Source organism: Desmodus rotundus, chromosome 3 (genome assembly GCF_022682495.2).
Source record: "Desmodus rotundus isolate HL8 chromosome 3, HLdesRot8A.1, whole genome shotgun sequence".
Lineage (NCBI taxonomy): Eukaryota > Metazoa > Chordata > Mammalia > Chiroptera > Phyllostomidae > Desmodus > Desmodus rotundus.
The window spans coordinates 127,327,256-127,353,912 of NC_071389.1; the positions used below are offsets into that span (position 1 = coordinate 127,327,256).

Here is a 26,657-nt window from a genome sequence, read left to right on the forward strand (position 1 = left end):
ACTATAACTTTTCTCTTCTTTCTTTTCATATTATCTTTTCTTCTTCTTTTTTCCTTATCTAAATCTCTTTGTTTCTTATCTCTCATTATTCTTTTTTCTTTACTTTTGTGGGTTTTGTTCTGTGATTTTTTTTGTGCCTTTTCTGATGCTTTTTACTGTTGTTTCTGTTGTTGCTGTCTGTTTCTTTTTTCTGTTGAGTTGTGGTGGGTTTGGTTTGGTTTTGTCTTGTGTTGTTCGGTCAACACCAGTACAACAATTTGCAGGACATAGTCAGAGTTGAACCTCATAGTCGACCAGCCCGAGGTCAAGCTAACCCATAAATGGGACAACAACCAAGAAGACCCAGTTATAACAGGCGAGCCCACACAACTCACACAAGGGTCATTCCCAGAGCACCCAGCTCAGGTGACCAAGAAGATTGCACCACTGGGCCCCACAGGACGACTACTACAGAAGGCCACCCCACCAAGCCTGGGAGTCACAGCAGTTCTATTTAATACATAAAAACTAACAGAAAGAGGCAGCCAAAATGGGGAGACAAAGAAACAGGCCCCAAATGAAAGAACAGGAGGAATCTCCAGAAGAAAAGCCAAATGAAATGGGGGCAAACAACTTATAAAGAGTTCAACGTAATGGTTATAAGGATTCTCAACAGCATGAAAAAGGACATAGAAACCATGAAAAATAACCAGACAGAAATGAAGAATGACATATCTGAAATGAAGAATACACTGGAAGGAATGATCTGTAGGTTGGATGAGGCTAGGGATCGAATGAGTGAATTAGAAGACAAAGTAGAAAAAAAATCATTCAATCAGAGCAGCAAAAGGGAGGAAAAAACCCCTGCAGAGTTCACACTGATCTGAGAGATACAAACAAACTCTTTTCTTAAATATTGTTATATATATTAGGTTCATAGGTTCAAGGTCATAACTAGCTGTACGTCTCTACGTGACTCATGTTAAGCCATAACAACATAAATATGGCTCCCTCAACAAGCAGCAAAAGAAAAAGATGTGTTAGGTGCTATGCATCCAAAATGAGCTGCTTATCAAAACATTTTTGCAAGTGTTGTGAGAAGTAATTATGCCTTCAGTAAAGCAGTATTGTTTGTGATGAAAGTGACAAACATTGTGCAAAGCCAACTATTAAATATTCTGATTAATTCATGTTAAAGAGATTTTTTGGTTGTATTTTTTAGCAATATCTGTGTTTTCATTATTTGAAAAGAAAAATTTTTATTCTTTATGGTTTTATACTTCTTTGTTTAATAGTTTGTAGATTGTAACTGAAAATAAATTAAAATCATATATTTAATAATATGAACATAATGAATGCAAATTTGCTGTTTTTAATTTTATTTTTAATTTTTTTTGCATCTCAGCACATATTAGTAATGACGTTATCTCTTGGATACACATGACCTACACTGTAATTTTTTGACTGTGACCTCTGAAGGGTTAAAAAGCAGGAGGATAGTTTAAGGGATCTTTGGGATAACATGAAACGTAACAAAATCCACATCATACATGAACCAGAAGGAGACGAAAGCAAGGGACAGAGAAATTCTTTGAGAAATAATGGCAAAAACTTCCCTAACCTGGTGAAGGAAAAAGTCACACAAGTTCAGATGCACAGAGTCCCAATGAAGATGAACCCTAAGAGACCCACACTGAGACACATCATACTTAAAATGGCAAAGGGTAAAGACAAAGAGAGGATCTTAGAGGCAGTAAGAGAAGGACAGTTACTTTACAAGGAAGCTCCCATAATGCTGTCACCTGATTTCTTAACAGAAACACTGCAGGCCAGAAGGGATTGGCTTGAAGTATTCAATGTGATTTAAAAAAAAAAAAAAAAAGGATATACAACCAAGAATACTCTACCCAGCAAGGCTATCATTTAAAATTGAAGGTGAAATAAAGAGCTTCCCAGACAAAAACAAAACAAAACTACCATATTTTCGGACTATAAGATGCACCCCCCCAAATTTGGGAGGAAAATGGGGATGTGTCTTACAGTCCGAATGCAGCTTACCTGGCTCGCTGGGGGCGGGGGTGGGGGGAGGAGGCATGGCAGTGGAGCAGGGTCAAAGGCGGCAGGAGCAGGACCACATTTTTTGCTTCAAAATTTTTTTTCCTATTTTCCTCCTTTAAAACCTGGTGCGTCTTATGGTCCGGTGCGTCATATAGTCCAAAAAATACAGTACCTTAACTAAAACTACACTTAAGGAGTTCACTACTACCAAATCAGTATTGCAAAAAATATTAAGAGACCTATTTTAAGGGGAAGAACTAGAGAGAGGATCATAGGTATAGTGAAAAATGGCAATAAATAAGTACCTATACATAATAACCTTAAATGTAAATGGATTAAGTGCTCCAAACAAAAGACATAGGGTAACAGAACACATAAGAACATGACCTTTATATATGCTGTCTACAAGAAACCCACCTCAACCCTGGCTGGTGTGGTTCAGTGGATTGACGGCTGGCCTGCGAAGCAAAGAGTGGCCAGTTCGATTCCTAGTCAGGGCACATGCCTTGGTTGCAGATGTGCCTGGCTGTGGCCCAGGTCCCCAGTTGGGGGCATGTGAGAGGCAACCACACACTGATGTTTCTCTCCCTCTCTTTCTCCCTCCCTTTCCCTCTCTCTAAAAATAAATAAATAAATTAAAAAAAAAACTGTCACTTAAAAACAAAAGAATAACATAGGCTTAAAATAAAAGGATGGAAAAAAAATATTCCATGCAAACGGATATGAAAAAACTGTGTTAGTAATCTGACAAAATAGACACCAAAACAAAGGCCGTAACAGACAAGAAGGTCACTACATAATGCTAAAGGGATCAATCCAAGAAGAGGATATATAACCCTTGTAAACTTACATGCACCCAATATAGGAGCACCTAAATATATAAAGAACATCATGATGGATTTAAGGAAGATATCTACAGCAACAGTCACAGTTGGGGATCTTAACACCCACTGTCAGTCATCACAGGACAGAACTTCCAGACAAAAAAAATCAACAAGGAAACAGTGACTTTAAATGACATACTAGAGTGAATGGATTTAATTGATATTTACAGAACATTTCATCCCAATGCAGCAGAGTATACATTCTTCTCAAGTGCACATGGGACATTCTCAAAGACAGCCTACATGTTAGGACACAAAATAAGTTTTAACAAATTCAAGATTTAAATCATCAAGCATTTTCTTGGGTCACAATGGCATGAAACTAGAAATTAACCATATTTAAAAAAAACCCTCAAAAACATTCAAATACATGGGGCACATTATTAGGAAAATAAGTGGGTTATTAATGAGATCAGGAAAGAAATAAAAACTTACCTGGAAACAAATAAAAATAAACAAACAACAACTCGATATCTATGGGGCACAGCAAAAGCAATTCTGAGAGGGAAGTTCATAGCGCTACAGGCCTAGCTCAAGAAGCAAGAAAAATCTCAAATATACAATCTAACCCTACATCTAAAGAACTAGAAAAACAACAATAACCAAAGCCCAGAGTAAGTAGAATAAAGGAAATAATCAAGATGACAGCGGTAATAAATGACATAAAGACTCTTAGTCATAAAGACTAAAAAAACAAAACAATTCAAAACACCAATGAAACCAGGAGCTGGTTCCATGAAAAGATAAACAAGATTGATGAACCTTTAACCAGACTCATCAAGAAAAACAGAGGACCCAAATAAATAAAATCAAAAATTAAAGAGAAGTAACAGCTGATATGATAGAAATACAAAGGATTGTAAGAAAATACTATGAACAACTATATGCCAAGAAAGTGGACAACCTGAGCAAAACAGATAAATTTCTAGAAACATACAATCTTCACAAACTGAATCAGGAAGAATCAGAAAACCCAAATAGACTGATAACCACTAATGAAACTGAAGCAGTAATTTAAAAAAAAAACAAAAAACTCCCAGCCAACAAAAGCCCTGGACTGGATGGCTTCACAGTTATTTTGCAAATAATTTAAAGAGGAACTAACACTTATCCTTCTCAAACTACTACAAAAAATTTAAGAGGAGGGAAGACTTCCAAGCTCTTTTTATGAGGCTAGTATTACACTAATTCCAAAACCAGATAAAGATACAACAAAGAATGAATATTATAGGCCAATATATCTAATGAACACAGATGCTAAAATCCCCAACAAAATGTTAGCAAATTTGATCCAGCAATGAATTTTTAAAAATCATACACCATGGTCAAGTGGCATTTATTCCATGGATGCAAGATTGGTACAATATTCAAAAATCAATAAATATGATACATCACATACACAAAATGGAAAGCACATGATCATATCAATCAATGCAAGGAAAGCATTCAGTAATATCCAACACTTATTTATGATAAAAACCCAGAAAAGTGGGGAGGAGTACAGGGATTATACCTCCACATAATAAAGGCCGTATATGAAAAACCTACGGCCAACATCATACTCAGGGGCAACAACTAAAAGCTTTTCCCTTAAGATTTGAAACAAGACAGGGATATTCGCTTTCACCTCTCTTATTCAACATAACACTGGAAGTTCTAGCCAGGGCAATCAGACAAGAAGAAGAGATAAAAAGCATCCAAGTTGGATAGGAATAAGGAAAACTGTCATTATTCACAGATGACATGATATTGTACATCGAAAACCCTAAACACTCCACAAAAAAACTACTCAACCAGGGTCCCCATCGCCTGGGACATGGACAGGTACTGGTCCGTGGCTTGTAAGGAACTGGGCCACAGCGGATGGAGAGCAGGGGGAAGGCAAGCAAAGCTTCATCTGTATTTACAGCCCTCCCCATCACTCACATCACTGCCTGAGCTCCACCTCCCGTCAGATCAGGGGCATTAGGTTCTCATAGGAACACAAACCCTACTGGAACTGCATCATGCAAGGGGCCTAGGGTGCTCACTCCTGAGGAGAATCTAATGCCTGATAATCTGAGGTGGAGCTGAGGTGATGATGTGAGTACTGGGGGGTGCAGGCAGCTGCAAATACAGACTATCATTAGCAGAGAGGTGTGACTGTGCGGAGACCATAATAAATCAATTGCTTCCAGGCTCGTATCAAAACCCTATCAGTGAGTGCAAGTGACAATAAAGCTGTATCTGGTGGCAGGCTATAAAGCCATCCTGCCCTCACCCCCTCTCCGTGGAAAAATTGTCTTCCACGAAACCGGTCCCTACTGCCAAAAAGGTTGGTTACCTATGTACTAGACTTAATAAATGAATTTCAGCAAAGTAGCAGGATACAAAATCAATATTCAAAAATTAATGGCATTTTTATACAGCAATAATGAACTTTCAGAAAGAGAAACTAACAAAAAAATTCCATTTAAAATGCAGCAACAACAAAAATGAGGTACCTAGGAATAAATTTAACCAAGGAGGTAAAAGAGCTGTACTCAGAAAACTATAGGATACTGAAGAAAGATACTGAGGAAGATACATATAAATGGAATAATATACCGTGTTCGTGGATTGGAAGAATTAACATTAAAATGTCCACACTACCCAGAACAACCTATAGATTCAATGCAATTCCTATTAAAACATCACCAGTATATTTCACAGATCTAGAAGAAACATTCTAAAAATTTATATGGAACCAAAAAAGGCCCCAAATAGCCTCAGTAATCTTGAGAAAGAAGACCAAAATTAGAGGTATCACAATATCTAATATCAAACTATTAAGATAGTATAAGGCCACTATAATTAAAACAGCCTGGCACTGGCATAAGAACAGGCATGTAGATCAATGGAATAGAACAGAGAGCCCAGAAATTAACCCACAATTAGTATTTGACAAAGGAGGCACCAGCATACAATGGGATAAAGACAGTCTCTTTAATAAATAGTGTTGGGAAAACTGGACTGGTACATGCAAAAAAATAAAACTAGACCCCAACTTACACCATACACAAGAATCAACTTAAAGTAGATGAAAGACTTTAAGTCGTGAAACCATAAAAATTCTGAAAGAAAACATGGGCAGTAAAATTTCATATATCTTGCGTAGCAATATTTTTGCTAATACATCTCCTAGGGCAAGGGAAGCAAAGGAAAAGATAAACAAATGGGACTACATCAAATTAAAAGGCTTCTGTAGAGCTAAAGAAACCATCATCAAAATGAAAAGGGAACCCACTGTGTGGGAGAACGTATTTGTCAATGATCAATCTAATAAGGGTTTAATCTCCAAAGTACATGAAGAACTCATATGACTCAACACCAGGAAGACAAACAATCCAATTAAAAACTGGGCAAAGGACCTGAGTAGATACTTCTCCAAGTAGGACATATGAAAAAATGCTCAACATCATTAATCACCAGAGATATACAAATTAAAACCATAATAAGACTTCAGCCCACACTAGCCATAATGGCTATCATTAATGTATCAACAAATAAGAAGTGCTGGTGAGGTGGTAGAGAAAAGGGAACCCCAGTGCACTGTTGGTGGGAATGCAGACTGGTGCAGCCACTGTGGAAAACAGTATGGAATTTCATCAAAAAATTAAAAATGGAACTGTCTTTTGATCCAGTGATTCCACTTCTGGGAATATATTCTAAGATTCCCAAAACCAATTGAAAAGAATATATGCGCCCCTATGTTCATAGCAGCGTTATTTACAATATCAAAATCTGGAAACAGCCTAACTGTCCACCAGGAGATGAGTGGATAAAACACTATGGTACATTTACACAATGGACACAACATGGCAGCAAAAATGAAAGAACTGTTACCTTTTGCTACAGTGTGGATGGACCTAGAGAGTATTTGGCTAAATGAAATAAGCCAGTCAATGAAAGACAAACACCATATCATCTCACTTATATGAAAAATCTAATGAACAAAATAAACTAACAGAGAAAATAGAAACAGAGGCATAGATACATGGACAGACTGATAGCTGTCAGAGGGGAGGGGTGATGGGGGACTGGATGAAAGAAGGTGAAGGGAGAAGCAAAAGAACATACGAGGTCTGTCCAGAAGGTATCCAGCTATGTAGTATGAAAAAAAAGAGAGACATTTATTGAAGAAGATACAAGAAACATTGGACATAGGAAAATGACGCCTCAGTCCTCTTTAAAGTAGGTACCTTGGACCTCACACAGTTCTCCCAATTGCCATCAGCTGCCCCATAGTATTTTCCTGAATTTCATCAATGGTCTGAAAGCTCTTCCCTTTCAAAGATGATTTTAGTTTTGGGAAAAGCCAGAAGTGGCAGGGTGTCAAATCTGTGCTATAAAGGGGGTGGGAGGGGGTTTGCTGAGTCACTTGGGTGATTTGATGTTTCACAAAAAAACCTCTGCATGAGACGTGATGTATGGGCGGGGGGGTGCATTGTCATGATGAAGCTGCCAATCAGAAGTTGCCCATCTGTGGCCTTCTGAATCATCTGAATAGTTTCTGTGGAGGAATGCTGAAGCTTAGGGCAAAATTTGATGCACATTCATTGCTCTACTCACCTAGTCATTTTGAATGCCATGGCCACACAGTACACATGCTCACTCAGCATCTACCGCCCCCATTGACTACTACAGTGAAGTTGTCATTGTTCATACGTGCTCGTTCCAGTCCACTCTCCTTGGCTGCCAGGTTACCTTGATGCTGTGCAAAACATTCTCATTACATTAACAATGGCTGGACTTTTTCCGGACTGACCTCATATACGCATGACCCATGGACACAGACAACAGTGTGGGGAATGCCTAAGAGGGGGGGTAGTGGGTAGAGGCAGGCAAAGGGGGGAAAAAGTAGGGACAACCCTAGTAGCATAAACAGTAAAATAGAATTAAAAAGCACTCCTATAGCACAATGCTCAGTAAGTGTTGGCTGAGTTGAATTGACATGTTTTCTAAAATGGCAATTTACTTATATTCAGTGTAAATTTAATAACACAGTTTAAAGCTTTGGATTCTGTTGACTTTAGGCTTAAATTCTTTATACTTGCTTTGTAGACTGGAATGCAAAGTGAGGGGCTGACTTGAACTATGAAAATTATAGGTGGGATGTGTTAAATTTTATGAATGCTTAATCTATCTATAATCATATCATTTATGTGACAAAGAAAATAGTATACTGTTGCTTTTTAAAAAATAATTAAATCAATCAATTTATATCACGCAATTATATGCTATGAAACTCTTTATCGAAGCTACATTATGGTAATTTATGGTTGCATGTAAAATGAAAAAAATATGTTATTTCAACATGTAAATCATGCTTTTAATAAGAATAAGATAATTTACAAAGAATTGACACACATGTCCTTACTGTGCCCATATTAACATTAGATTGGATATATAAAGTACATGTAAATACTTCAAAAGCAGTTTTCACATTTAACTGTTATTTATAAAAATAAAATTAAATATAAAAAGGGAAATCTAACCACAGTGTTTTAACTCCAGAGACCCTTTTCATAGTTTAATTTGAAGAAAAATAAATCATACAAAAAATCCCAGCAATTTGGAAACTGATTTGCTAAATGAAATATAAACTTGTAAAATGAAACAATTCAGGGACACTCACTATTCACAATGTAAAAACCAATTCTGAGTAAGGCTACTTTGTTACAATTTGTGATCCATCTATGGGCCATCCTGTCTCATTATTTACAAAGCATGAGGACAACTGGAGTTCAGTGTGGATTCCAGGAGGATCTCAGCAATTCCCAGTTAGAATTATACTGAGAAGCCACATGGGATGCGCTTACTCAGGCCTTTGCCCTTGTTTTTAACTCTATCTGAGACCATCTTCTAGCAGACATTTCTATGGCTCACTCTCTCACTTCCTTCAGGTCTTTGCTCAAATGTCACCATTTCAGTAAAAACTTCTCTGACAATCCTATTTCAAACTGCAGCCCCACTCAACTCTCATCCCTCTCTGATCCTTTGTAAATTTTTATAGCATTTACCCCATCTCACATAGCAAGTAAAATCCAAAAGAACACAGGTTTTTATTTATTGCCGTACTTCTAGAACTGAGAACAATGCTGGTACCCAGGAAGTACCCACTGAGGGAATGAGTAAATGAATCAGCAAGAGCTCGGTTTGAACTCTGGTTTTTAGACTGCTTATGCCTCTGTGGCCATGAGCAATTTATTTACTTGCTCTAATACTTAATTTATCTATAAAAAAGGAGGAAATGCCTGTTTTATAATGTTGTTTTAAAGAACATACACATACTTGCACACATATATACACATATGTACACGTACGCACATTTAATTACACACACAGACGCGACTATGTGCGTGCACGCATGCACACTTAAACAATCACTGTCCTAACACAGAGTCCAGAACAAGTGGCAACCCCCAAATCATGATGTCCAAACTAAGTAACTGAGTATCCTAACTCTTAGGATTTCGTTGGCTTATGAGGTAGAACATACTCAAATATTTAGGCCCAAAACATCATAGAGGCTACTAGGGAAGACCTTGACACCAAGACCAATACAGATATTCAGTTTCCAAAGGTAGGGCCTGCCAGGAGAAAGGTGGTTTGGAAGACCTCCATCATTAGAATGAAGGCACAACTGCAGCTTGAGATCCAACAGGATGTCCAATAGTCAACACCGAGCACTCCATTCTACACAGGATGGAAGCAAGAACTACTTAGCGGTTGGGAGCCCAGTGCTGACCGTTCTACACAGGATGGAAGTAAGAACTACTTAGCGTTTGGGAGCCCAGTGCTGACCATTCTACACAGGATGGAAGCAAGAACTACTTAGCGTTTGGGAGCCCAGTGCTGACCGTTCTACACAGGATGGAAGCAAGAACTACTTAGCGTTTGGGAGCCCAGTGCTGACCATTCTACACAGGATGGAAGAACTACTTAGCGTTTGGGAGCCCAGTGCTGACCGTTCTACACAGGATGGAAGCAAGAACTACTTAGCGGTTGGGAGCCCAGTGCTGACCGTTCTACACAGGATGGAAGTAAGAACTACTTAGCGGTTGGGAGCCCAGTGCTGACCGTTCTACACAGGATGGAAGCAAGAACTACTTAGCGTTTGGGAGCCCAGTGCTGACCGTTCTACACAGGATGGAAGCAAGAACTACTTAGCGGTTGGGAGCCCAGTGCTGACCGTTCTACACAGGATGGAAGCAAGAACTACTTAGCGTTTGGGAGCCCAGTGCTGACCGTTCTACACAGGATGGAAGCAAGAACTACTTAGTGTTTGACTATCACTGGTCAGCACTGGGCTCCACAACAGAATCAGCGTTAAAGTACAGGAGAGAATTTTAGTACTAACGATGTTTCTTGCTGAATTTGATGTGAAAATTGGCAGGTAGGCTATAATCTTCACTACACCTTGAAGACCTGATGAAGAGTTTCAAGTTTGTCTTACTACAGTGTTTTAGTTTCCTATGATCAAGAGTCTATTTTCAGAAAATAACCAAAACCAAGAGGTAGTAGATTGCTAGAAATTCAACAACTTCAAACTCAATTTGATATGAGAAGTATTTAAGAATTAAGTAACTATTTTCCAAAAAATAAATTTAAAGTTAATAAATCAATGTGATTGTTAGTAAAAAAACAAAATAAACTTTAGATTGTAAAACTTCAAAAGTTGATGCTACAGTTGTGAAGGACACTTTAAAAGTGATCTATTTCAGTGCAGTAAGTGCTCTGAAGTCAGCCCCTTGGTCTTCGCTTGCTCCTACCACAGACAGCTTTCCCCCTTCACTGCAGTTTCTGAACGCCACCGCGGGCTCTGCCCCCATGGTGCCTCAGCCATGTCAGCATCTCAGTAACTAACTCACTCTGCGACTGGTCTCTCACTGAGAAGACCGGTATTTCTTTTCTATACGCTGACATGGGCCTAGACTTTCAGGCATTCGAGAATAAAAGAGGCTTTTCAGTTTTTCTATTATTGAGGCAAGACACATAAAGGACTTTTTTGTCCCAGGTAAACTGTAATTGTAAGTATAGTTAAATTACTAAAAAGGAATTTTGAGAGAATAAAATTAAGTCACAACTGTCCCTTAAAATTGTATTTTTCCATTGTGCATATCATTGAGTTTAACTTACTATTTTTCTAAACTCCATTACTTATATTTCAACATTAATACAAAATACACGCAAATCTATTCTACTGTCTCATTACTAAATTCAGATATCATTACCCAAGTAAAGGAAACATGCAAAAGGAATTTTCATTAAATACACCTTTTTCTCTTAGTTCCAACTATAATTCCAGCAGATCTTGTCCTTCACTTAATTTTTGTAATGATGCACATAATTCATAAAAATCAAATCAACTTTATTCTTGAGGGGCTATTATTCAAGGTGGCTGCTGTATAGAGACTAAACATATCAAATGTCGGCCTAAACTTTAAGTTTAAATTTGCCATTTTGATTTAAATAATCAAATAAGAGGGAAGAATTAAGCTTCAGTAATTGACAATTGGTGCTGATTCTCCTCACAAAGAGAGGAACTATTTCTGCATTTGATTAAAATTAGTTACATAAATGTTTGAAAGTATGTAAATATACCATAACAAGGAACACACAGAAGAACATGAAGAATGAGCACAACCTCTTATCCTGAGGTGTATAAGCTGAAGAACCTGTGAATCACCTGAGGCGGTACGTAGCGTTCTGCGCCTGTTTGTGAGCACTGATGCTCCACTTGGGTCACCTCAAATTCAGTCTCTGGAACGGAATGCATTATTCTCCAAACAGCTCCTCAGCTGGCTTTCCTAATTTTGCTAATAGTATTATTCATTATTCTTCTTCAAGACATTTCCACATTTAAAATCTTGGAATTATCTTTAACTCCTCCATTTCTTTGAACTCTATATAAATATCAGTCACCAATAACTACCAATCTGCTTTGTACAATATCTTTTAAAACTATCACTTCCCTTTTATGTATTTATTTATTTTAATACAATTTATTGGGGTGACATCAGTTAATCAAATTATGTAGGTCCCAGGTGTACAATTCTATAACACATCACCTGTGTATTGTATGGTGTGTTCACCACCCCAAGTCAAGTCTCCTTCCATCACCATTTATCCCCCTTTACCTTCTTCTACCTCCCTGCTCCTCCCTTCTACTCTGGTAACCACCATCACTCCCCTTCTGTGTCCATCTTGCCCCAGGAACATCGTTCATCTCTAGACTAACAGTAAGGGATCCTAACCTGCGTCCCATGGAAGGATGGTTCCAAATAATTTAACAGACCAGTCTCCCAAAATTGGCTACAATTTTTACAACCTTATTTTTAGCTATTTATAAAATGATGAATACTTTGCCCTTTTTTCCTTACTGTCCTCAAATATCTTTGCTCTTTTGCTTACACTGTTCTACTTACCTGGAAGGCCTATATACTCTCTATATAGCCATATTAAATTCAACAAACATTTAATGAATGAGATTCTACTATGTGGCACTTAATTATAAACTAGATATGAGAACTCAGACCAGAGAGTCAAAGGCAATAAATCATAACACAATGTGCTAAGTGCTCTAATAAAGATAGGAATAAAAGAACATGCAGATGACTATTTTGGTTATTAATTTAGTATAATTTGACCTGGGCTTTGAAAGAAGATGAGAAATGAATGTTTACTAAATAGATGCAGTGGGAGAGTTCCAGGCAAGGACTGCAGTGCACAAAATCAGAGAGGGGAAAAACGCATGGCATTATCAGGAAACATGGCAGCTGAAGAGTGAGGTATGTGAGCAGAGAAAGAAGGGCAAAAGAAGCATTGGTAAGGCTATACCACCCCCATGTTCTCTCCCTTCAACTTCGGTCGAAGACGTATCTTAAAAATTGAGAACTGACGACAAATTATTTCAGTCACCTTCATCATTAAAGTTGATCTGGAGTCAGACCACGTAGGGAGTTCAATCATTTATCAACTTGGCTGACCCAATAATGACTTGCCACAGGCTTTTTCATCCCAAGATTCACGTTGATCTAGGCCCTCAACATGACTGTGGCTTTAACAGCAGGGACACTGAAGGCATGGAGAGTCAAAACTTTAAATCGTTATTATTTCCATAGGATCGGAGCACTGGAAGCAACCCTAGGTTATCTTTGAGTCAAATGATGCATAACTATTTTCAGTTCTCAGTCTCTTCTAAAAATGAGAAGCAAACTCCTGAATTCACTCTCAAGGGTTACAGGGAAACTGGCTGAAGCCCACAAACCAAGAGCTATAACCTCTAGTACTCTGGGGGGCCAGGATGATTATTCCAGTTTGTGAAGCCAGGTAGGGGAAGGGGATACACCTCCACAAAGGGAAGCATTTACCACACAGAGATACACAACAAAATGGCCAGGTTTTCTGATATTTTTCAAAAGGAAAATTCTGCATTTGTGTATGTGTCAATTTTGAAATATTTGCTGAAAATATTAAAAAATGTAAATACTTACTGGTCAGGCAAGACTTGTCTATAAGCCATGTGAGACTAGGCGGTGGCTATTTTTCCCCCTCAGTTATTGGAACACCGCAGGCGTTAACTCTGAGATGAGAAAACTGAGGACTACAGTCGAACGTCCTGTGCAAGGCAGACAGCTCGTCCGAGTTAGAGGCGGAGAGAAGCGGGTCTTCTGACACTAGCTTCATCTGCCTCTACCTGAGGGGAGCAGCGTACAGTGGAGGTGACTAATATTTATTATGCCTAATCACTTATTTGAATAGGTTTTAACATCTATCTCATTTACTATTATACAACCCATGCAGGCCAGAATTGATTTACATTTTTTTTAATTAAAAAAAACTGGGGCTCAAAAGCTTAACTAATTTACACAAGATTACACAGCACTAAAGCATCACGGCAAGGACTCAAAACTATCCATGATAACCGCAAAACCCGTATTCTTTCTGTGTTGCCTCCTGTTTGCTTACATTAAGAGTGGAGGTTCCCGTAGATAGTAGATAAGGCTAGAAGGTGAAGAACTTTGTTTTTCAGAAAATGGGGGCCTGTGACGGCTCTTGAGCAGAGGAATAACAAGACCAGAACTACGATTTTGACAGATAACTGGAGATCAGTTTGAATGAAACCTAAGTCTGAAAGCAAAAACAACAGCTCAGCCTTATTGCTAAAATGCTGTTGCAAGTTTAAAAAAGGAGGGGGCCAAACTGTTTGCTGTGGGAATAAGAAACAGCAGATCCAAGAGAAGTGGAGGAAGAAGACTTGGGAAATGATGAGCCTGAGGAACAGGAAGGCTGTTAGGCCATTTATGGAGGAGGTCACTGAGGTGAGGAGGTGAAAAAAGAAAGGAAACAAAAACCCTAGTAGTCGTGAAGCCACATAGGCAAGTTGTTTTTCGTTTGTCTGCTTGTTTTTGGTAAATCAGGGAAGGAATCTAAATTATGATAAACCATGAAGATAGGTTACTATAACTGCAAGGCTAACGATTTGACATAATTTAAACAAAACATAAAATGGGTATTCAAGTTTGTTCTCATTGGCTAAACGAAAGTGGAATCTAACTAAGTAGAATGAGGGGAAAAAATGTCGTCGATGAGAGTACTCTCCATGAACTTTGTTTTGCTGAACTTTTTAATACTTGAAAGGTATGGGGATGGGGTGGGGCAGAGAACAGAAAGGGTTTATACTATTAAAAACTAGAATATAAATTCCAAATTTAAATGGTCTCATCTAAAAAAAAAATAAAAGCACTTTCTATATATCTAATAAACAAAGTATGTTGACAAATTATCCTGGGTTTCCACAGATTTATTTACATTTTTTGCTCACCCTCACTTATAATTACAATAGTAACCCAGGATAAAACATATAAGGAAAGTGAATAAACAGAGGTTAAATACAATAGGGCAAAACAGATGACACTCATTCTTTCTCTGTTCTCACTTTCTATTTCCAACACGCTTTCTGGCTCCATGTGTCCCAATTACACGTGAGAGCAATTTCAATGCACCAGTCACCACCATCATCACCACCAACAAAAACTACGTAGGATGGTCAGAAAAAATTTAATCTATTAGATGCAATAAAAACAATACAAAAGAAGCTCCACAAAATAATAATCTATCACAGGCATACACTTTCTGTATTGTTCAGTTAAAATATAGTTAAACTAATCATACACATGCACACGTAAAGGAACCTGCCCAGGATTTATCGTTGTTATCTGCTGGAGAAATTGCCTGACCTCTTCAGTCTGCCATTAGCTGAAACCTCCACGGACTATTTTAATAGCCTCTATCTTGTCTTTCTGCTTCCTCCCTTGCCTTCCAACAGCCTCTTCTCCACATACAAGCCAGAGTCATCCCTTTGAAACATAAATCACATCACACCATCACACAAAATCCTTAGAGAGCTTGCCATTTCTTCAGAGTAAAAGCCAAGCCCTCAGTATGGCCTACAAGTCCTACATGAAGTTGCCTCACGCCACCTCTCCAACCTTATCTATTACCCATCTACCCTGAACAGCTCTGCGGTGCTTCCGGCACTCCCAGCGTGCTCCAGCTTGGGCACCTGCTCTTCCCTCGGCCTGAACACTCTTCCCTCAGACAGTTGCACGACTGGCTTGCTCACTTTCTTCAAGTCTCTGTTCAAATTTTGTCTTGAGAGGTAAGATTTCCTGATCGTGATCACTGTATCTAAAACAGCGTTTCTCTCCACCGCTACCCCTCGCGTGCCATGCTTTTCTTCATTGTACTTACGCTGCCTAATATTACGTAGAGTTTACTGTGCATATACCCTCACTAAACATCAGCTCCGCATGGGCAGGGACTTCGTTGTGTTCAAGACCATAATGTGGGGCCTAGAACAAGGCCTGGTAGGTAGAAGGTGCTCAATAAACATTAGCCAAATAAATGAGTGGATTAAGTGCTGCTATTTCTTGGGCCTATGCTTAACCCTTTCTATGTATTAACTCATTTAATTTTCATAGTACTCCATCAAGTAGATTCTGTGATTATCCCAAAGACTTAAAGGCCAAGTTAACAAAGCTTTCAAGTGGGAGAGCCAGGACCTGAATCCAGGTAGTCTGTCTGCACAGCCCATTGTACTCATCCGCCCAGGCGGTCTTAGCAACACACCACAGACAAGGTGGCTTGGACAACAAACACATTTCCCTTCTCACAGTTCCAGAATCTGAAAATCCCAGGTTAAGGTGCTGCCAGAGTTAATTTCTGGTGAAGCCTCTCTCCTGGGCTTACAGGTGGCTGCCTTCTCGCTATATCCTCACACAGTTTTTCTCTGTGCCCTCCTGGTGTCTCTGCCTCTTCCTGTTGGCGTAGGGACTTCATTAAAGCATTAATTACCTCCTTAAAGTGCCCATCTCGAGAGACAGTCACATTGGGGATTAGAGCTCCAACGTATGAAATTTGGAGAGACAATTCAATCCATAACACCCATACTTTATGTCCTTGAAATATAGTTATTCTCAACATCTTTCCTTTTTATTTTGGAGAATCAAGATTATTTTTAGCTAGATCTTTTTAGTTGAACAGAGAATAACTTTTAGGACTCTGACTGGGCCAGAAGATCACCTGGCAAGAGAAATCTACCGAAATGGCTACACTGAGGATTTTCAGAAAATACTTAGTCTTACAAGACACCAAATAATTGTGCCAAACACCTGTTAGTGTACTTCCACACACTGCGCATTAACTCGTTGCAGCTCTGGGAATTGTGTTTATTTGTACCTCCTCATGCAAAACCTTACTCTTTGTAAGTCCCTGATGGAATATTCCTTACAAGCATAAATTATAAAAATGTATTCTTTTTACCACTATAGGCAGCTGACCATCTGTAAAATTGAGTATTTTCTATAAAAGAGTTTGCGGGGCCGAAGACATTTCATAGTTGAACAATCGAGCCTAGATTCTATCTTTGTTGGATAGACACAAAATTGATCGACAGGTTTTCCCAAAAGATGTTAGAAATGTATTCCTAGCCTACATAAGTGGTGTCATTCATTCATTCACTTACTCACTTGCCAAATATTTACTAACCACTTGCTCTGACCAGGCATTTTTCCAGGCACTAGGTATACAGCAGTGAACAAAACAATTGTTAGATTCTTGAAGGGGAAACAATAAAAATAAAACAAAACAAAAATAAGAATGTATTCGTATCATAAAAATATCGGTTTTGATAATCATGACCTTTGGAATTCATTCCTAAATAATTCAGAGTAGACTTTTATCAAAGTGGCAAAGAGCTCAGACTCTGGGGTCAGATGACCTAAGTTTGAAACTCCATGAAGAGCTGTGCCTTTGGCAAATTAACTCCTCAAGTTGCAATTTCATAACCTGGGAGAAACAGAACCCATCCCACAAGGCTGACGTAGATATTAAAAGAGAAAACATGCAAGAAAACACTTAGTATACTGCAGAGTAAATAATAACTATCAAGTAATCCTGTCATTATTATTATTATTAGAATATGTAAGATAATCTAATTCTTCCATTGCATGAAGACAAAGTTAAACCCATATGAAAGTCTTGGGCTTTGTATTTTTTAAAAAGGTAGTTTCTTTTCTTTTGTGGGGAAGCTACTATGAGTCATTCATTCATGTAACAAGTATTCATTGCGCATTTAATGCGTGCCAGTTATTTTACTAAGTACTGGATCTCTCTCTTTTCCTCCTCCTCCGTTGTTGTTGTTGAGAGAGATCTCTCTCTTTTCCTCCTCCTCCGTTGTTGTTGTTGAGAGAGATCTCTCTCTTTTCGTGCCTAAGTTTTCAACAATAAACTGTCACTTGAAAGAAACCAGTATTTCTCAAGTCCTATTTTAGGAGACTCCTCTAGTTCTGCTTTGCATTCAGAGAATGATCAATGAATAGCAAGGGCGAGGTTAGGAACACCTGGAAGCAAAGTAGGAGAAAACCCAGGAGCCCGTTACCGTGCTCTCAACATTCTACTTCCGAAATGTACTAGTTTTGGTTGAATCTAAGTGTCTTGAGGTTAAGAAAACTCCTCAGCCTACAAAAATTCAAGGCACATAGTAGATACTTTATAAACAATTTTCAAATGAGCTAGAAAATATTCCAGATCTTCACTGCCACCACCCTAGTCCAGGATATAATCATCTCTTTCTTGTATTCAGTAGTATTGAAAATCTCTTCTAACTGGCCTCTCAGCTTTTGTCCCACTAGTCTACTCTTCAAACAACTATCAGAGTTGTCTTTTCAAATGTAAGTTAGGTCATTATGATGACTAAATGGCTCCCAAGTTTCTCATCACACTTAAGATCTAATACCCTCCCAAAACTACCTAGAAAGCCCTGGGCATCCAGCCCCTGCCTACGTCCCAGACCTCTGCACCTGCCGCTGCTCCGCACCTGGTTCCAGTCTTTACCAGGGCCTGTCAGGCCTGCCCTCTCCAGCCTCAGGGCCTCTGCAGTTCCCAGGGCCTGAAATCCCCTCCTGTGGCTCACTGTGGGCTAGCGCCCTCCCAACCACCTAAGTTAAAGTAGCCTCCTCGCACAACTGCTATCATATTTGCCTCTTTTTATTCTCTTCTTGGCCTATTATCATCATTTGAAATTATCTTGATGTCTTAAATGTTGATTTACCTTCTGTTCCTCTTGTTTCCTCCCAAAAATTATTGCTGAATTACTAAATGAATAAACGCCCCTGCCTGTCTCTAATTGTCTTCAAATACACAAGCTGCCAGGGAGGAAACTGATCTCGGGACCCTGTGTCCGCCCCACCCCTGGGATAATCTGATCCCCGTCAGGGCTTTCCGCACTGGCTAGCCTCGCGGCCCCGCCCCGCGGCTCGCCCAATAGGGCTCGGTTTCCGCTACAGGGCAAGCGTGGAGGCTCCGGACCACCTCCGTCTCCCAGGCCGCCCCTCCCACCCGCCATTCACCTGATTCCTCCTCGGCTTCCACCAGGGGGCGCGCGTCCGAGGGCCGGGCCTCTGCTTCCCTGGTCGACCTCTTCAGCACTTCCAGCACGGTTTCCGGAGACAGGTCGACCAGTTTCTCCCACACGGACTCCGTGTAGAAGTCCACTGTATGTGCATTGGAAATAGACAGGGCTTTCCCCAGGAACCGCAGCAGCCCCTGCAACTTGGCACGCAACGTGGCCAAGTCCGGGGTCACCGGCAAAGAGCAAGAAGTCGCCATGACGCTCACCCTCCCGAGCTGTAGGTGGCGCAAACGTGGTGATGAGGCGAAAAAGTAGCACAAGCCGGGTGAATAGAGCTCGGATCCACACTGGAGTTGGGCGATTGATTGTTTCGGCCTGATGACGTATTTTGACAGCGCCAGGGGCGGGTTTCTGGCGACGCGGTGGGTGAGCCATGGCGCCAGTGAGGCCTGTTGAGAGGTGGCGGAGGGGAAGTTTTGGGTCGCAGGACGAAGGAATTTCTCCGGTCGGATTCAAGAATAAGAACGTGAAACAGAGGACATGGCGACCTAACCATCGGCAGCCCTTCGCGGGGAGCGTTCGCGAGGGTATGTAAGAAGGCAGTCTTTACAAGTCCTCAGGCTTGTGAAGTCAAACAGGGACGCAGGATTCAGGAACTAGATCCGGCCTTGCTTGGGGCAGAGGGAGGCATTCCTAAGCCACCTGAGTCCGTGGGTGTCCCAGCTCTGGGTGGGAGGACGAGGTAGTTCTGCTAACGCTTTAACTTTAAACATCTTTCCCGACTTACCTGTTTTTTAATCAGGGCTCTACAGTTCTCCACGGAACCGATAGCAGAGAGCATCTACGGGCCCATTTGTGCATGTATTCTGCAAAAGGATGGAGAGTAGGATAGGGCCAGAAATCTGCCCTGTACCCTTGCTGATTACAAAAACCCACGCTCTCCAGTCTTCTATTGATCACCCTTTCCTTCGCTTTAGTTTGTGTTTGTCACTTTGTCTTGTCTGTGAGTTCCCTCAGATCTCGTTTGGAACTTATGAACATTAAATAAGCTCAGCTAGCTGATTAGACATACACCCTCTTCTCTCTTTTGTGTTGAGTTACTTTTAAAAGTAGGTCGTATCGTAGTTTCTCTAAGGTAAAACAATAATTGCGATGTGCTTTTTTTTCCCCTTAAGTATTGATTGAAGACCTAGATTAAGTCTTGTAGATAATTTAATGAATTGTTTTCATTTGTGAGTGCTATAAACTGGAGTTGTGCAACACCATAGTATATTACCTTACTTGAAATTCTTACTTGAAGTGACTGCACGACTGTTTCCTGCTCTTTTTGCAGAGAACCAACTTACTATTCACTCCGTTAGTTTAAATTTGTTTTCTTGCAGAAACCTTTCAAAGGAAAACAAAGTAATTCTAGCATCTGAATGTGATGGTGAAAAAGTTTTAAATTAACAGCTACATTTTTCATGCAACTTATTTTCTGAGGAGGTAATTAATGATTGGTATTCTTCAATGTAGGACAAGGCTTTGCATTTCGAAGAAAATTGAAGATTCAACAAAATTACAAGAAATTGCTATGGAGGGAAAAGAAAACTCAAACTTCACAGGATTCCCAATTCACAGATCGATACCCTGATCATCTGAAACATCTCTATTTAGCTGAAGAGAAAAGACTCAGGAAGCAACTTAGGAAAGTTAACCAGCCTTTGTCAAAACAAGTTAATCAGGCTTTGCCAGCAGAACAATGTAACGTTGACCAGGCTTTATCTGAAGAACATGGTAACATTGACCAGCCTCAACCAGAAGAGCAATGTAAAGAAGAAAGGGAAAAGTATGTATCGTCTTTTGAAATCTTTTGTTTTAAATTTCAGTAGTGTTTTATGAAAGAAATTATAGGACAATTTATGTAGAAATTAGAATTATTATTTGAGGCATTTTAGAAGTCATAGTGTAATTAGGTGAAGATTTTTTCATGGAGGCTTTCTTTTTATCTTAAATGATCGAATTAGGCTAGGTTAGCTTAATTGGAGAAGTGGAATAATGGAATGGGAATTAAAATATCTGGGTTTTAGATTTCAGCCTCTTAAGTACATTTAACTTATTTGAACTGTGGTTAATGCCTGTTAATAATATATGAGTTTTTAAAAAACTAATTTTTGAGAGGTATCGTGTGTTGGTTAACAGAATGGATGGATGGGCTCCAGAGGTGGACTTAGCACGTTGGTGCCCACTGTTCTCTTCTCTAAAATGGAAATGATAATAAGTAATTCAGAGTTGCCATCTAGTACCTCATCAGGGAGAATCATTCAGACTCCATGGTGTCCCTGACCGATCGTGATTAGATGAGTTTGTTAGTCATACGGTACTTTAAAAAGTATATGGTACATGGGAAGTGCTACATGAGTGCTAGCCAGTGCTGCTGTTACCAGTCCAGATTATTTTTCCCCCACAGAGGATGCTGACTTAGTCTCAGCAAAAAAAGAAATGGCATAACTTCCTAACACTCTGTTGTTATAAGTGCTGCCTTTAAAGCTTTCTCTGCATATATCCCAAGGTAAAAAAAAAAAAAAAAAAAAAAAAGCGAAAATCCAAACTTGCAGAGAAGCCAGGTATTACTTGGGACCATAACTTTTTAAAAACATTTATTGATTGATTTTAGAGGGGAGAAAGAAGGAGAGGCATTGATTTGTTGTTCCACTTATTTGTGCATTCATTGGTCGCTGCTTGTACGTGCCCTGACCAGAGATCAAACTCACAACCTCAGCCTGCTGGGATGACGCTCTAACCAACTGAGCAGCCCAGCCAGAGGGACCTTTCACTTCACTAAAATTCTGTCCTTTAAAGTTGTGAGCTGTTTGTACTGAACGTAACAGGAACTGGGACCCCAGGAAAAAGTGCAGTTGGCATGAAGACAGAGACACTAAAACTCAGTTTTTCAGTAGGTTTGTCCATCATATTATTGAGTATTGGATTTAAAGCTCAGGCAGAAAATTAGCACTAGAAATGTAGGAATGAATCATTTCCAGTGTTAATTGAAGTGAGAAGGGTTTAATCATGACACAAGATTCTGAACTTCTTAGGTAAAAATAATATTTTTAAAGATTTATTTCGAAGTGAAAGTGGAGAAAAGTTGTCATTAGAATTCAGTAGAACTGTCTTAAATGAAAAAAGAGGGAAATAACAGTGATAGCTATGTCAGTATAGAATTGTGCTATAGAATTGTGCGAGGTAGGGGATTAGTCAGCTCTTTAATACTTTAAAGTCCAAGAAAAACAGGACTGAGAACAAACAGGTCTTTGTATTTGTGGTCCTAGCAGTCATAGTGACCTTGCAGACAAGATTTTCAACAGATAAGCCTGATGACATTTTTACCCTTATATGTAGCATCATCTAAAGCCACGGTCATGGATATGACTGTCCAAGAAGAATGCAGAGACCAAACAACAGTTGGGGGAAAACTGGAGTTAAAAGAGAAAGAGGCTCTAGCATGGCACGTTGAGAAGGGGCACTTGGGGTCAGGAGAACAGAATGTCACCAGAACTAAGGGAATGGAATTTTCAAAAGTAGTGAATGGTCAGTTGAGACTGGAAAGCGCCTGTTGTGTTGGTCATATATTTGGCTGGAAGGTCATCACTGGCTTGGCATGGGTGGTTTGATTGCAGCGTGAGAGCGGAAATCAGGCTGCAGGGTTAAGCAGTGAATGTGCAGTGACTACCGTAGTCTATTCACTGTTGTGTCTGACACTTGACTATGAAAGGGTAGGGAATGAGAGATCGTTGGAGAGGATCTAGAGATTGGTGATGGGTGATGTATGTATTTGTTTACTTTAAGAAGGTAGCTGCTGAAATATTTTGTACTCTGTTACGGAGTTGATGTACTGAAAAGTTGAGAGACAGGGAAAATGAAGATTAATGAATCAGATAGCCTGAGGAAATGGAGTCTGGGCCTAAGTGGTTGAATGAGTAGCAGCAGGGTGGGAGGCCTTCCGAGGGGTGAGCAGTACTTCAAGATAGAACAGTTCTAAGTGGAAGCGTGGTCACTCATGACTAAGTAAGTGAAGGGGAGTAGCGAAAAAGTGGTCAAAGAACTTTGGGTTTAAAATTCATGTACACCCACAATTTCCATTATGTGCATCAATTTAATGCCTTCTTTAGGCTGTCATTCCTGCCATTCATACACTGGTTTTCTGTTGTTTATTTTGTTTTAAATTTTTTTTTAACATTCTAGGATCTTTCAGATCTTTCTGTATTTTCCCTGGTAAAATATTTCTCCAAGAGTCTCCACTTACCACCTTGTAATCTGTCTTAAAAGCTGTAACTACATTTTTAATAATGTTATATATGTATTTTGTTAATAAAATTAATGTCCTCTTTCCCCTTCTCTCTTCCCTTCTATTAATCTGCGTTAGTTAGATTTTACTACACAAGTACTGTAGTTAACAAACTTGTCTTAATTTTAGTTATATTGTTTTTAATCATTGTGACATTTCTTTATCCTACAAAGCTTCATTACGATTCCAAAGAAAAACAAAAAGAAAACATCAAATCAAAAAGCACAAGAAGAATATGAACGAATACAAGCTAAGCGTGATGCTAAGAAAGAAGTAAGATCTTTAAAAATGTTTAGATTCATTTTCCCTATTGATGCTAAATGTGTCTAGAAACTGTGTTTCTGAGTGTGGGTCACATAGTATGCCCCTGTAAATACTTGTTTAGCAAATGGCATCAGCAGAATTGGAGAATTTCAACATATTCAAATTCCTTGATTATTTATATTATCCTAGAGAGGTGATCAAAAACAGGATTTTAAAGATGTTGCTCATAGGTTAATCATATGAGCTTCTGGGATAATGTTTACTAAGCGTCTGTCCCAGGATGCACTTTTAACAAGACACTCAAGAAATTCTCATGTATAATAAAACTTGAGGACCACTGACATAAGAAAAATATAGATGACTTTCATAATTTTACATTGAAGCAAGTAAAAGCCAGACAGGAGGTGAATAAATTTTTTTTTTTTTTTGGTACAAAGAGTTGGTCTTACCAGTTAAAACGCCTACTAGATTAACTTAGCAAAAAGTTACTACTCTCTGTAATCATTAAGAAACCCAAAATTAAGATAGACTTTTCAAATGAGGAAAACAAAATTATCCACAACTTCAACAAAGTTGTCAATATCTATCACTTTAAATTCCCCAAAGATGGCACTGATATATAATTTATTTTTTATTTTTTTATGTTTTAGCTTTAGAATTTGTGTAATTAAGAAATCTGGAAGTTTCTGGAAAATTTTTATGATTATTCTTAAACTGGTGGCAGGCTAAGATGAAGCAGAAACATTTCTCCATTGAAATAGTGGACCTTTGTTTCATAGCTTATTACTTGCTGCTTTTTTCACCCGACCATCGGATTTCTGCCACCTTTGGAAATAGTATACCAGGTGAAGTACCGAAAGGCCCACTGTCCTGGAAAACATTTGATGCCCTCAGGTTTCCTTTACATAGATAAATGTTAGAGCTTTGAAATTACGAAAATTGACAGTCTCTTAGATTTCAAGTGTTAATCGCCAGCATGAGAAATCAAAATTAAGAACATTAATTAAATAAGGACCCATAATGATGGTAAGATTATTTACTACTTTTTTTGTTTTATTTTGTGTAGTGAAACTCCATAGGGATAAAGTACACTCCAGATATCTAAATTCACAAATAAGTTCCAGATCTTTGTGTGCTTATTAAAATAAATGAGGTACCATACCACCTGAGAACATAAGTTTAAGCGATGATGGCATAGCATGGTAGGGAATTGCTCAGACTTTGAATTCACAAGATCCGGATATGAGACATAACTGTACCAGTTATTTAGGTTCTTGGTCAAATCACTTTCCATATCATTGAGCATCACCTCCTTGTCTGTAAGATGAAGATAAAAAGCTAGTATAAAAGTTTTCAAAAATAAAATGTACTATGATGTATATGAAAGTACTTGGTTAATTAATAAGTTACCATACAAATTTAAGGCCGTGTCTTTTGAGGGCTGTATGTGTTACAGGGGAAATTGAAAAACGGTGCACATAATACAATATTTAAAAACTTTTGCTTAACTTTATATTCTATTTAGTAGAAATATTACCATGCATTTCAGGTAGTGCTTCTTGGGTCTGTACACTATATAACTTTGAAATATTTTTCCTAAATGAACTTGAGTCTTTGTCTTAGCAAATGAAATGAGCATGAGAGTTCTTAAATGGTTAAAAATCATAATGCCTAGCACAGTGTTTTGCACATATATGGTATGTAGCCAAAAGGTTTTCCTTCATGAAATCTCTCACATGGCAAAGTCAAAGAATACCAAATATTCTGGAAATGAAGGTTATAGTCTTACATGGACTAGAAAAACTCTAAAGTCCCTTTTAATTCATCATTGGGTCTAGTTAAATGATGAAATCATTCATAAAAATGTCTTCTCTCTTCTGTGCTCTGGTTTTATTCGCATACAGAAAATTAAAGTTGTTTAATAACTTTATGTTACAGCATGTATTGTAGTGCAAATGCAAAAGATATGCTACTTTTAGTAATGAGTAACACAGGGTTTTGAAAGTAAAAGGGAGAAACCTAAAGTGCTTACATGATGATACCTATTTTCATTGCAATTTCTGGACTATATCCACTGTCTTACTAAAGAAAATTATTTATGTTCATAATTTCAGGAATTTGAGAGGAGAAAGCAAGAGAGAGAAGAAGCTCAAAGGCGCTACAAAAAGAAGAAAATGGAAGTGTTTAAAATACTGAGCAAAAAAACTAAAAAGGGCCAACCAAACTTAAATTTACAGATGGAGTATCTTCTTAAAAAAATACAAGAAAACAATTAAATCAGACGTTTTGTTCTCAAAATCAAGGGTTAAAAGATCTGCTGTCTATCAAGTTCCTTTGTATATGTAATATACTTTCTAACAGTTCACTAAATTTGTCAACATAAATTGGATTGCTATGCTATGCTCGATAAAGTGTCCAAATATTTTTGTTCACATAAAGGAAAATTTTCTAATGTGTTCTACGTAATACAATTTGTTTGTTATTTATTTGGCTATGAAGGAAAGGTGGCCTGAATAACGGAAAGAACCTTCTATTTGGGCTACAGGTTCCAGGCGTTCAGTACTTTCATACCCCATAAAATTCAAATGAAATAAAATGTTTGAAAATAAGGTAGCAGAGCTTTCAATGGAGCATTACCATGAAATTTTTCAATTTAGTAATCAACTGTTAACAGTTCTAAAATTCACTTTAATAATAGAGGCAAAGACTCTCCTCCGAGTTATTAATTTATATATTTTAAGTTAAGCGCATGTTACAGGGGAATGGACTTTCTGAAACCTGAGAGCACTGTGCCTGAGTGCTGAACCTGCCTTCTGCCCCACCGTTTAACAGTGGGGTCTTCATAAAGCAGTTTGGTGTAAAAACTCAGAAAGCCTGATGTTTGTAAACATTCCAAAAGTGGGCGTACATAGTTGGCTAGTGTGAGGTAGCAAGAGCACAGCAGTGTCACATTAAGAATTAAGCTTTCCAGATCCCGTTACCTTGTAAGGACATTGTCACCAGGAGTTACTGGTGTTCTCTCTGTTGGTACACCGGTGAGCCGCGATACAGTACTTAAGTACTGCTCCTGCCTCCTTGCAATCTGCATAAGGAGAGAGGCTTGACTATCGTCATTTTAAACAGTCGACCGTACAATGATACTTGTAAAACATTGCATAATAAAGTTTTTAAGATACTAGATACAGCCTGAAATTGCGTTAAGGTTTTA

General features: G+C 38.7%; 2 protein-coding genes across 3 annotated transcripts in view; one reads left to right on the forward strand and one right to left on the reverse strand.

Moving 5' to 3' along the window:
* The window catches only part of METTL25 (methyltransferase like 25), a 128,856-nt gene extending 109,741 nt beyond the window's left edge, over nucleotides 1-19,115 (reverse strand). For both annotated transcript variants that reach the window (XM_053921028.1, XM_024572771.3), the window contains exon 1: nucleotides 18,857-19,115. In XM_053921028.1, coding sequence (XP_053777003.1) covers nucleotides 18,857-19,115 — 259 coding nt within the window. The remainder of the gene's footprint in view (nucleotides 1-18,856) is intronic.
* Nucleotides 19,116-19,177: 62 nt separating this feature from the next.
* CCDC59 (coiled-coil domain containing 59) lies at nucleotides 19,178-25,920 on the forward strand. Its single transcript, XM_024572863.4, has 4 exons — nucleotides 19,178-19,445; nucleotides 20,374-20,686; nucleotides 23,359-23,458; nucleotides 25,564-25,920. The coding sequence occupies exons 1-4, from the start codon at nucleotides 19,292-19,294 to the stop codon at nucleotides 25,723-25,725; spliced, it is 729 nt and encodes a 242-aa protein (XP_024428631.1). The 5' UTR covers nucleotides 19,178-19,291; the 3' UTR covers nucleotides 25,726-25,920.
* The last annotated feature ends 737 nt before the right edge of the window (nucleotides 25,921-26,657 follow it).